General features: G+C 39.2%; 1 protein-coding gene across 13 annotated transcripts in view; it reads left to right on the forward strand.

The window, feature by feature from the left end:
* The window catches only part of LOC109418311 (dual specificity calcium/calmodulin-dependent 3',5'-cyclic nucleotide phosphodiesterase 1), a 760,467-nt gene that overhangs the window by 586,629 nt on the left and 160,227 nt on the right, over nt 1-13,611 (forward strand). For all 13 annotated transcript variants that reach the window (XM_029859413.2, XM_029859409.2, XM_029859414.2 and 10 more), the window contains 2 exons: nt 168-540; nt 10,229-10,342. In XM_029859413.2, coding sequence (XP_029715273.2) covers nt 168-540; nt 10,229-10,342 — 487 coding nt within the window. The remainder of the gene's footprint in view (nt 1-167; nt 541-10,228; nt 10,343-13,611) is intronic.

Raw genomic sequence — 13,611 nt, forward strand, 5'->3', positions numbered from 1 at the left:
TGTGATAGCTCGAACGTTATCCTGTTTCCCCAAGCTGAGTCCTATTTAGCAGCACATTGCTATCCATCGTTGTCGCAGTGCTTAAACAGACCTTCTTTTCTCAGCAGACTACTTCACTCAAACTCCTCCATACTCTAACAGCTCCCCATTTTCTCGTTCCTTTCCAGAACAAGGCAGTCTGACGATCGTGAGACGCACCAACAGTCGAAAAAACACGCACATCCTGCAGCAGCAGGCACTTCAGCACCAGCAAGAGCTACTGGAGTCTGATTCTGACCAGCAGCAGCAACTGCAAGAGGGGGACTATTCCCAGCAGCAACCTCTATCGGAGAGTGAACTCGCGTTCGTCAACAGTCAGCTCAGTCGGGAGCTCGAAAGTATGCAGCCAACAGCCGGGTCCGGGTCCGGGTCGCCGCCGTCCAGCGCCGTCGTGCACCGTGCCGATACGCTCACCGGGGATGAGCTGGAAAATGTTGACTTGGCCACAGACAATCTACCAGCGGTCGATACACCAGATGCATGTGATAAAGCCGCACTAAGGTAAGAGGGTGAGGGAATAGGGAGGAGTGGGTACTTATTTGCCAAAAGTGCATGGGAGTTTGTGGAATACTGTGTTCAATGTGACAAACTGCGTATTGACACGGCAATTGAAAATGCAAAATTGATGGTTCAATCACACTTGGCTGTGTGCTCTCAGGAAATAGAACTAATTGTTTTATCATTCAGTACATATCTGTTGTTTAATTCATTCATGACCTAATTTCTCCAGGACAATTAACGGCTATCGTTCTGGTTGGAAATTTAAACGCGATAAATTCTCATGGAATTCTATGGAGCATTTTTGATAAAATCTGAAAATATCAATGGTAAAAAAGGAAGGGAAGCAACACCATGCTGAAGATGTGTAATTCAAAAAATTGCATGTAACTAGAGTAAGGTGGGGCAAAAGTTCGACCCTAGTTGAAAAATCAACCTATTTCAAAAAATCGCAGCAGATAAAAATAAATAAATACCGTGGTGTGATTCTACCATCCATGAGCTAAAATTTTGCTGAACAAAGTTACGCCAAATGTCTTTTCAATTTTGAGTTACAACACTTTTTGTATGTGTGTGTTTTATTCGAACTCTTGCCCCACCACTGGGGCAAAAGTTCGAATCTAGTGATTGTGGAATTTCGCTAACCGTAGCACACTATTTTGACACTTTGGTAATATGAATACCTGAAACCACTTAATATTTGATGTAAGAACTGGAATACACTTTAAAATTCGATCTGGATTTTACCCAAATCAGGGTTAAATTTACTACACCAAAAATTAGTAGTTTTCCGCCAAATTCAGATGAAACCACATTTTTTTTTTTTCAACTTTAATCGTATTTTCTCACTAATTCCATCACTCTTAGAGATAAAATGTACATTTTGCAGAATTTTAGGTTTATACCTAAAGTTGCCACATAACTCGAACTTTTGCCCCACAATTCGAACTTTTGCCCCACTATGTGTAAAATATGATTTCCAAATCATTTTTGCAAAAAGTTATACATGCTAAAGCATCTTCAAAATATACCTAGTTACGCCCCGAAATAAAAAATCGAATTCGATTTCATTACAATTCCATTCCATGGGTTGGAAGGACCATCGTATGTTACAATTTTTTGATCAAAAACCAACATTTTGTCATAACTTTTCGAAGTACTGATCAATTTTCATAATTTTTGGAGTGAAAGACTCTTTTTCAAAAAGGGTTCAAACAACCTTGACACCCGAAATAAATAATTTGAATTGAGCTCAAAAACTTCAAAAGAAACTCGTGCCCCACTCGAACTTTCGCCCCACTTTACTCTAAGTATATATTAAAAAAACAAAAACTAAAACAAAGAGGTCTGAAGAATGTTTAGACATTTTATGGAAGTGTTATTAAAATGATCCTTACTTGAGTTAAACAGATTTCTGAGGCTGAGCGAAGGGACTTCTGCTAACTTCATGGACGAATGAAGGAAAACCCTAAAACGTATTTTAATGAATTTCCAAATTTTTTTTGTGAAAATAATAACAAAAACCCAGATGAATCCTAGTGATGATAGTGCTTTTCTCGTCGAACATGTACTCATGATCTTTCCTTCGTTGGGATACCAAGATGGCTTTGCTCGACTCAAAAACGTCATATACATTGAGTCTTTTTTTTTTTCTTCTAAACCATAGGGGGATAATCTGCTCAACAGACATCCTAACAGAAGGTTAGGGTAGTGTAGGTCTGAGGCCGTCTTCTACAACAAAAGTAAAAGCCAGGACTACTCTCTCCTCGTACCCACTAAACTCTTCCTATGGTCGCCAAATCCTACGTCTCTCCGGAACCACCAAGAAGGTATTGCTTCAGAGAGGGGCTAGTGCACATCGCACCCTCAAGGTTGGCTGCGTAGCCTAGCAGCAACGAACATCGATGACTCGCTCTGATGAGTCCATCACGGTAACATGCTGGCGCTTAGCCAGTTTCACGAGTGGTCCTCGCCACTCCCTTTGTCCTCGGAAGGCGGGCAAGGTCAACCCCGCCCGCGCCCAACTGCTTTGCAGACATCAAGAACTGATGCCCACTTGCAACCCGATCTGACCTGCTGAAGACAAGGGTATCACTACCCTTCAGGCCCTATCAGCTGCACCATTGAGTCTGTTCGGTTCAAACCGTCGTTATGCGGACAATCTCCTACCTATCGGGCGGTCTAGAATTTGGTCCTTGTTTCTGGAATCTTCCATCATTGCTTTGTTTAGCAAGTTTAGCAAAGCCATCTGGACTAGGAAACCTTGACCGATTGAACCCTTGAAAAAGGCCCATACGGACCGAAACGTGGGAAAAAACATAAACTAGTGTTTTTGATTCCCCCAAGAGATTGTAAAGCCCATACTCCGGAGCATGATCTAGCCGTCGACGTAAGCCGAACTGTTCCTTAATCCTTAGAATAGGGGAGACTGAGGAGACTTGATCCCTGGGGAGACTTGTTCCCCCCATATTTTCTCGGAATCAAAAACAATTTTCTTCTAGCATATTTTTCCCAAAACAACATCTGGACAGACGACACTGTTTTGGCTACAATTGATTTTAATTGTGTATTGCATTATTTTTTAATGGCTGATGGTTTGTTTTCAGTCCTTCAGAAATCTTTTAAGGGATTCCGAAAAATCTCAATAACTTTGTGAAAATTAAACCAAATCATGTCAAAATTTCACAGCACATAGTATAAATAGAATACTATCAAACGTATTTATCCAGATGAGGCTGTTCTATGAATATTTCAATTAATGTAGCTTAGTGTATACAACAAGGACATGGGGAGACTTGATCCCTCGAGGATTACACACACATTATACATGTGAAAAATAAAATTCTATTTGGAAGCCTCTATTTACTCGGAATTCTAGAATATTCAACGATAAAACGTGTCAGATAATTATTGTTTTATTACACACCATTAAAAGGGGGATCAAGTCTCCCCATTTTCAAAGTATGGCATATCCTTAAAAATTTAAGGAAATCTTATAATTTCAAATACACCGTTTTTATCAAAAATGCAAGAAAACTTGAAAAGAAAATGAATATCAAGCTTCTGGAGTTATTTTCCCTTTAAATTAACCATGTGCTCAAAAGGGGATCAATTGTGACCCATTTTTGAAAAATACATCATAAGACATGCCTCCATAAAAACACAGTTTTGAAAACTTTAACAATGATTCACAGTCCTTCAGTTGTGTATAAACTTGCAATAGATGTTTACCAGCCATTCTGTACGGAAAATGGATCTAGTTTTGTGTTTTTTCTTAAAGTTACAGGCAAATTAAGAAAAAGGGATCAAGTCTCCCCAGTCTCCCCTACTTTATTTAGAAAAGCAAGAATTTTAATATAATTAGAAAACTTATTAATGGCACATATTCCGACGTTTTGTTTAACGTATAGACAGAGCTGAAAAATATCAGAATTTTCAGTTGACTGCTTGAGCACCTTCACTATTAATGGAGGCCGATCAATATCAAGACGGTAATTACAAGCTAGGATATAACTTCTTTCACAATCACAGATAACTTTACGGTCTTCGACAAAGTTTTTTTCCTAACACTGAAGGCTATATTTTATTATTATGTTTTCAGTTCAAAACCGAATTAGCGATTTTTTTTTGTAATTTCCACTGTTTTTGCCTTGCTTAAACACAATGTTGGAAGTGGCACGCTGTTTAGAGTACCAGGTGTACAATACAGCGCCCATAATACCATAGGTTACAAGATTCATGTAAAACCCGTCGGAAAACCCGAAAACGGTTCTGGAAGAATATCGATATTGTCTAATGTGGTCTGAGCCTATTTTCTTGCTAACCGTTCATTGAATTATCGGAAAAGCCGCTAGCTGATGTGTCGTATGCATGGGTTTGGTTCCTTTTGGCGGGACACCTAGATTGGTTGCGCAATACCATCGGTATCTTTTAAAAAGATCTTAGATGCGGTCTGAGCCTATTCACTTGCTAATCGTTCACCACTTTATCGAAAAGTCGCTGTAAATTGTGCCGCAGGTATGGGTTTGGATCTCTTCTACATTTGACCATTTCCGGCGGGATACCCGAAACCGATTCCGGAACACTATCGGTTATTCTAAATATAGTCTAAAAGTATTTTCTTGCCGTTTATCAGGTTGCCTAAAGAGCCGCGATTTGATGCATGTTTGGGTTTGATTATCTTTTAAACTTGGCCGGCTACTTCCGGCGGGACATCTGGAACCGGTTCTGGAACACTACTGGTTACGATATGGTCTGTGAATATTTTCCTGGCTACTGTTCATCAGGTTATCGGAAAAGCCGCTGATTGATAAATCGCATGTACGGGTTAGATTCACTTTCATATTTGGCCACTTCCGACCACTCGGTTATTCCATATATGGTCTGAAACTATTTTCTTGCTATCCGTATAATATAATTTTTATTTCTGTGTATCTTAACTTATGCTATTTCTACACTTATCGCGTCGCATGTATGGGTTTGGTTAACTTTTATACTTGGCTGCTTCTGGCGGGACATCTGGAACCGGTTCCGATAGGGTCTGTGAATGTTTTCCTTCCTACTGTTCATCAGGTTATCGAAAAAGCCGCTGTTTGATGTGTCGCATGTACAAGTTTGATTCACTTTCATATTTGGCCACTTCCGGCGAGACACCCGGAACTGGTTCTGGAACACTACCGGTTCAGATATGGTCTGAGACTATTTTTTTGCATACCGTTCATCAGGTTATCGAAAATGCCGCGGTTTGGTGTGTTACATGCATGGGTTTGTAGCGTTTTCATATCTGGCCCCTTCCTGGGGACCGATCCGGAACACCTAAATGGCCATAACTCTGGAAAGGCTGGACCGATCTACCATTTTCAATAGGAAACAATAGGACAAAATGCCCCGTCGAATGAACTATCGGTTGCTGAAATTGGTTGATATTTACTATCTAAAAATGAGGTGACCTTTTTTGTACACACACACGCACATACACACACATACATACACACACATACACACATGGACATCATCTCAACTCGTCGAGCTGAGTCGATTATATATATATATATAAGACTTGACCCCTACGAGGGCTCTATCAAACTTTCGTTTTTGGAGTGAACGTATAGCCTTTCGGTACACCTTGGGATTCATTCAAATATTACGTAACGCAAAATTTGACAACTTTGGACCCCCTCTCTCCCCCACGTAACAAACTTTGTATGGAAAATTTTCAAGATTCGTATGAATCGTAACACAGCGCTAGACACCCTTCCTCTCCCTTAAAGTTACGTAATATTTGAACGAACCCTTGGTGTACACTGTGGTGCATAATTGATCGGACAAACGCCGGTTTTCATACAAAATGGCAATGTTTGAGATGCTGTAACTACGGTTCGTGTTGATGGATGGAGTCAATTTTCTGTCACGGAACTACTTATATGCTGAATTTTACGTATACAAAGTGTAACATGTTTTCGTTCACGGGTCTGGGCGTGACAAGGCGTTCAAAATGCGCAAAACTGATCGGACAGCAGTACCCCTTTGATTTACACGCGTTCCGCTGTTAATTTCCACATGGCTTGGTCAGCCAGCATTATTGAAGGTTTGTGTTTGCGGATGGAAATTTTCACTGGAAGTGAAATCAAATTAAATTAAAAACATTAAATGACATTTTTATCATAACATTTCCGTGACATTTCACAACCCTGTTTGAGATGCATTTCATGGGGTCCGAGAGGAATAAGGGCGATTTCGCAAGCATTTAAGAGAGTTTCAGAGCATTTTCGGCGGGTTTCCAAAGCATCATGCAGGCGTTTTAGGGGGTTCCGGAGGCTCTCAGGTGCGTTACATGGGGTCCGTGGGGGTAAAAGAGAGATTCCGGAGGTACTCCAGGAAGCTTCAGAGGATTTGAAACCCTTTGATACGACCCTGACCTGAAATTCCCCGAAATGACCCTGAATCCTTCGTAATCCCATTGAAACACCCTTGAAATCGTCATAATCAATATAAAATGCTCCTGAAACGTCTGGGAACGAATTTAATAGGCTCCAGAAAACCCCTGAAATGCTATCAAACGCTACTAAAACCACAAGCAACGCACGTTCTTGAAACGCCCTGATACTCTCTGAAATGACTTTGTAACGCACTTCAAAAACTCCTAAGACCCCCTGCATTGCTCTTCAAGCCCATGAAACGTCCCTGAAATCTTCTCAATAATATTGAAATGCCCCTGAATTTCACAAAATCTCATTAAAACGAAACCTGACGGAATGCCCATAAAATGATCCTGAAATCCCCTGGAACAACCCCCTGAAACACCTCTGAAACGCCCCTAAAGCCCCTTGGAACCACAATTTTTGGGCTCTCTGGGAACTTCTTGGAAGACCTCTTGGCCCCATCTTAAATGCTCAGGAACAAGATCTGTTCTCGCGAACCAGATTCTCTCATTGAAACTCCAACTTAATGTATGCACAAATTTCCCACTTTCTATGCCCTTTTAGCATTAGCATTAAGCGAGTCACACAAATTCGTACACGCTAACGCCGCTCAGCACTAAAGTGCATAATTTCCAGACTACACCAAAAATGTGTAACCCTTGCACATTTACAAAATCAGCTCCAGTGTCCGCAAAATTGTTAAAATCGCAAAAATTTTTGTACGCCAATCTAGGTAGGATTACTAGTGACCTTGGAAAACAAAAAAATATCAACATTTCGCATCTAGAAGAGTGTACGAGCTGTTTTTTGAGAATGTGTAACTGCTACTCATTTTTGTGTGGTCTGGAAATTATGCATTTATGAGTAGGTCTTACACATTTTAGTGCTGAACAGTTTTAGCGTGTAGGTGGTAGGTACAGTCCTAGACCGCTGTTATGAGGGTTACCGCCTTCCCCTCCGAAGCAAAGCACAAAGATTTGGAGCTAATTTCTGACTCTTAGACAAGACTGACGCAATCCTCCAATAATGGTCGAGAACTGTCCTGGCCACGTCCTTGCGATTGCTGAGGGATGGGAAAGGATGATTAGTTGTGGACACTTATGAAAGAATGTAGACAGCTCTATGATCTCTCACGCCTAGGTGTCACGGGAATTTAGGTGTTGTTAGTGGAAGGGTAAACTCCAAAGGATACGTTTGATTAACGTTCCAGCACACCATTGTTAAACTGCTTCAAATCAGTTATCTTCCCAATTCATACTGGTTTCCTCGTCATCTTGATGGCATTTTGGTTGAATTACTAGATTCTTCGGTTGAAAATCTGCAATATAAAGTATTAATAACATCATACCTCAAATGAGTTGTATAATAAAAAATCATTGCATAAAATTTTGTATGGAACTCGTTGCAAAACTCGATTTTTTCAGCACTCTTCGCTATTTATCAAACTCGGCAAACCTCATTGGATGAATGTACGACTCGTGCTGAAAAAAATAACTTTTTGCAACTGATTACATAAATAACTATTATAATATTATATGTATTAAGTTGTATACGATAGATTTACCTGAATCCTTTTGAAAAAATGTTAATTAACACTACACAAACACAAACAAGTATATCAAGCTTGGAATATTTAGAAATAATATAAATATCAAGATCAAAATTGTATTTGGTAGATCTTACACCGCAACGCACTGCTCTAAAAGGTGATGTACCCACGTTACGGATTACTTTTTAGGCCCTTTTTAATTTATGCACATTTTAAATTTATGCACTTCCAATAGCAGCCAATGGCAGTGTATTTCACTACAAAATAGCGACAATTTTACCCTCTTCGAATGAGTGTAATCAGTTTCATACCTTTTAACCCTTGTTTCGAAGAGTGAACGATAATTTAAAAATCCACTGAATTATCATTTCCCAGCTACGGTAGTCAAACTTATTCCGTTGACTTGTTGTGCAACAGACAACCGCGTCATGAACTCAAGCAAACTTGTGTACGTTAGGTCGTGTGCAAAATTCGACTGTGATAAAAAATTAATTTGGGCCAAATGGATGATTATTATTTGTAAAGTAACTGACATCAGAATTATGTTAAGACTTATCTCATGTGGGTTGTGAATACTTCGTTATTGCCTGAGTACTGCATACCCAAGTCACCACAAGCATTATATCATTGGACGAATTGGACTGAATATCAACCATTGCAATGCAAAATGTAGTTATTCCACACTTATCATGCAATAATCCTTTAGATTGGCATTATCGATGTAATTATACATTACATTTTTCTTTACATTAGGGTGTAATAAAAGGTGATATACGATAATTCAATAATTCAACACTGCAAAAACTGAAAAAATGCAATGTACAAACTAGCAAAGGTTGTTCTAACAATACAAAAATAAGAGCTTGACTCTAATGGTAAACAAATGAAATCAAGAAGAGTTATCACCTTCACGATCAACTCTAGCGGTCTTCAAAACTTCTGGTTCGACTCCCAACCCACTTAATCCCGTTTGAACCACCAATCGACGACTTTCTTCAGTTAAACCTTTTTAGAGATGATCATTTCTCTTTCTGTTGGCTGCTATCACTTGCCAATAATTACGGAAACCACAATTAGTATATTAGCAGTGTGCGAAGGGTGTTTTAATTTTCTTATATTGATTATTTTTTTTTTAAATACATTATGTATGTATCAGTGATTTATCAGAATGTGATTACAGAGATTTTACTACATATGACATAGTCGTTTTGCCCTCTACTGCAATGATTGAGACTGAAGAACAGTTTCCTTTCAGTTAATGAAATACCTGTTGTTATTGCTGCAGCAGAAGCGGTCCACGGCGCCAGCGCGTATGAAACTCATCTAGGGGTCTTGAACACTTCTGGTTCTACTTCAGACCCAGCAACAAAAAAAAAATGGTTAAAAACATTCATGTGGGCATTAGTACCGTCGATAATGAAACGGTGCTAAAATAGATTTTTGTTTGGGTTTTTCGTGTTGCACGTATTAAGCATGTGCAAATGCAAATGTACAGCACATGCACTTATGTTACTTTAGCTATGGCTGTCAACGTGTTGCAATATGTGGCACTAATTTGATTTTAGTTGGGCCATTTTCGGCTTTAATATTGCTTCAATAAGATGTTTAAAGTAATGCAGCAGTAAATTGATGCACTTATATACAGCTTCGTGGTTACTTGGGTAGCCTCTAGTTCAAGTTTTCTTACCCATTTTATTCGCTGATACTTTGATTTCACCAACTGATTGCCATCAGGCTGTCACGGTCGCCATGTGGTTTATGTGACATGAACTTGGTCACCGAGGCTCTATTTTCAAATAAGTGTATCATCTGTTTATTCCGAATATGGTAACTTATTCGCTATTAGCTATCGATTATTAAAGAGTGAGAGAGTTAGTCTGTCACGATTGAAGTTATGGCAATAGCCAACTTGTCGTGTGAACTGCAGATAATTAAGTAATTTGAGAAGGGTTCTCGTAGACAGCTCACAAATGTAGGACAATTATCATTACCGCTGGATGAAATCAATTACATCTGATTGTGAGTTCTGCGCATTAACAAATTAGAAAAAAATCATCCTGACGAAAGGTTCAATACTTGAACCTTGCCATTTCTCATCACGGGATGTATACATAGTATTACTGGAAATGCAAACTGATTGATGATTTTAATGCATCCACCCAAATCCTATTAAAAGCTCATGGTACTGAATCATTTCCCTTTTTTCTCCATCTCGTTCCAGACTTCGCTGTCTTTTGCGGCAACTGCAGCGCGGAGAAATATCCGCCGAGCTGCTGCAGAAAAACCTTCATTACGCTGCACGCGTACTTGAAGCAGTTTTCATCGACGAGACAAAGTAAGTATTGCTCCGGTAGGTTCCCATCCGAACCTACAATCTATCATCACAGCCGACGTTCGAGCGTTTCGCCTTCCTAGGGGCAGCCGCCTCTCAGGAAACCAATCGTCATCGAGCATTCGTTTCTCTGTACCAACCTACATAGATATAAATATTACTGCTTACTTTTTTGCGCGCCACTATCACACATAAATTCGGTCAATTTCAGTGTCAGCGTAGAGTAGGATAAGAAAAATTATATGAATAGATCCTGCTGAGTGCTGACGCTGCTGGAGCAATCACATTACCGCAAGTCATCTTCATTTTTCATTCCGATAGATCTCCGTTGTTGGCCCCTCCCCCCATTAAATCAACAGCGCCGACGACGACGACGATGAGGACGTGGATAACGACGATAATGGCAGCGGCCGTCGTCGCCATCGTCGTGTCGATGTCGATGATGATGGGGCGAGTATCGGACAACGGACGACGACGCATCAAGGAAAGGAAAATCGATGAAGACGGGTTCTCATTCATCAGTATCTGTCGCTCATTTCATATCCTCATTCACCATCGACCGCCCACAGAATGACATCATTTTCCAATCGGTCAATATGGAAATCGTTCCGTTGCGTGTCCGTTTTTTTTTGTTCGGTGTTCCAATCTGCTGCTACTCTTATCCATTCAGTACCAATGAAGAAAACCAACAATGAATCACTTGCTCCAGTTATGGACAGTAGTGTACACTGCGGGGGGATAAAGGAGCTAAATTTTATTTAAAATTCCAATTAAGTCGCATTTATCGGATTATCGTTTCCTGGCTTGACACACTTACCAGAATAACCGATTCCCGCAACGCAGTGGCGTAGACATGGGGAGGGGTTTAGGGTTAAAAATACAAATAATTCGTACAAATACAAATGACGTTACAAGAAATGGAATTCCGGAAAATGTGACAACTCCAAATTTTCTCTGGACAGTTTACAGAATTGGGTTCTTTAGGGGTATCAGGATTATTTCATAATCGGATTCTCCGCCCAAAAATTAGTCGAAATCCAAAATTTCATAATTTTTGGAGTCCGGGAACTATTTTTAAAATTCATTTAAAGTTTGTATGGGGAAACTTTTTTGTTCGGGTCGAACTGTCACTTTATCGATTGAACTGTCATTCTATCCACGAAAATTAAAACTGTTTTGTTGATTTAACCATCAAAACAAAGGTATTGGAATCCAATAAAAACACGTTATACTCAGAAAAATGAGCTTTTTCGATTAGGCTATAGAAAATAGCAATATTTTATTCACTAAACAACCCAATTAAATATTTCCGAATGACAAATGTTCGATAATACAAATGTTCGAATGGACAGATGATCGAAAGAACTAATGGGTGAATACATATCTATTAAACTATTCTTTAATTCAAACATGGGCTTAATAATGGGTTGGGAGAGTTCGATTAAATGGGACAATTATACTACGAAAACGGCTAAGGAAAAGAAACATTATTATTTGATTTTGCCCAACGTTTCGACCACTTCTTTGATTTTCTCAAGGGGGTTAATCGGTTTTATCATTGTTTGTCATGTGGTCTACATAAAACTGTGAGTGTCTGGTCAATTAGTTGGTAAATCAAGGTGGTGTATAAGTAATTAACGTTGCTGTTTTCTTAATATTTGTCACTATTTCTTCCACTTATTCTCGGCACTGTTTACCTTTCTGTTTTGAAACATTGGAGTTATGTAGAGCATTTGACAAAAAACGATGAAAAGACCTCGAGACTACTAAGCCGTTTCCATAGCATAAACATAGGCTGAAGAATATTCATTCAGTAATTTGTCCTTTTGACCATCTGGCGATTTAGCCTTCTGTTCCTTCGACCATTTGACCTTCGATTAACTTACATTCGATCAAATGTCTTTTGATCATCTGCCATAACACATGACATTGTCAATACTTTTTTCATCTGAATTAACGAGATTTTTAGCCCTAGGCTAGTTCATCTCGGGATCCACGCTTTACTTCCCTTCCGAAGTCCCCACATTTTGTGAGTTTGTCGGGAGTGGGATTCGATCCCAGGTCTTCGGCGTGATAGTCACGTGCTTTAGCCATCACACCAGGTCCGCTCCATTGTCAATACTTGTTCGCAGTTAAAAGTGAAATTTGCAAGCAGCGTTCAGAATATTGTGTTATTATTAAATAAATTTGCTCAAAACGAAATATATGGTGATCAAATGTAAAGTGATTTAAAAATTGACAAGAGCTTCTATCGCCTTCTATCGCAGAATGTTGCACACGCTTACGTGGTAAACAAACGGATGCTTCGATTCTGTTGAAATCGACTTATCAAAACAAAGCGAGTGAAAATTTATTCGATTTTTTTTTTTGTGGTACGCACCACGGAAGTATTTATACAAGAACAAACTTGGTTGGCGTGTGTCGGTGGGATTGCACGCAATCCATACGGCACATGACAGGGCGATGAAACAGCATAAAAGCGGGTCTTTACGATTCGATAAATTAATACGAACCCATCGAATGGTTGTTTACATGAATTGACGAAAGCTAGTCTCGCCGCTGCACAATTTACGCGTGGTGTGTAGGGAGAAGTAGTGTAAATGGCACTGCATATGAGCACTTGATGATTATTAAATTTCAACATAAAGGAGTTTTTATCTAATTCCCGTCTATCTAAGCACCAAACAATAATGAATGAATTTACTCCTGCATGTCGCCTAACTCCTGATGACCAATTTAATATCAATTACTACTAATTTATAAATTAGCTTTCACATCATGTATTTTAAAATGAGGCTGATACAAATTTAATTTTGAATTTTTGTATGCAGATAACCCACGCACACATTTGATTGCATCCTCCCTAGGAGAAGAAAACAGTAAATAAATACTTTACCGACGGGAAAAGGCGATTGATGTAGTAGTGAAATACAACTTTGAAGTGTCACAGAGCTTTTGTGGAGTGTGTGAATGTGCCAAAGTTAAAAATAAACGGTAATGATGAACAATTCGGCTAGCTGCTGCTTTTGTGCGTATTACACAAAACAAGAAAAATCGTGCCAGGGATGCCAGATGATTTTTTGAAAAAACTGTGACGAAAATAAAATAGCCCTTCTAGCTCAAAAATCTGTATTTCATATAAAATGAAATCTGTAAGGGTGCTCAAAAATTGTATAATTCAGATAAATCTGTGTTTATGGCATCCCTGACTCTAACTCAAATGTACATACAAATATTTGCTCAAAAACACATTTAAGTTAAGACGTAATCAT

This window comes from Aedes albopictus, chromosome 2 (assembly GCF_035046485.1).
Source record: "Aedes albopictus strain Foshan chromosome 2, AalbF5, whole genome shotgun sequence".
NCBI lineage: Eukaryota > Metazoa > Arthropoda > Insecta > Diptera > Culicidae > Aedes > Aedes albopictus.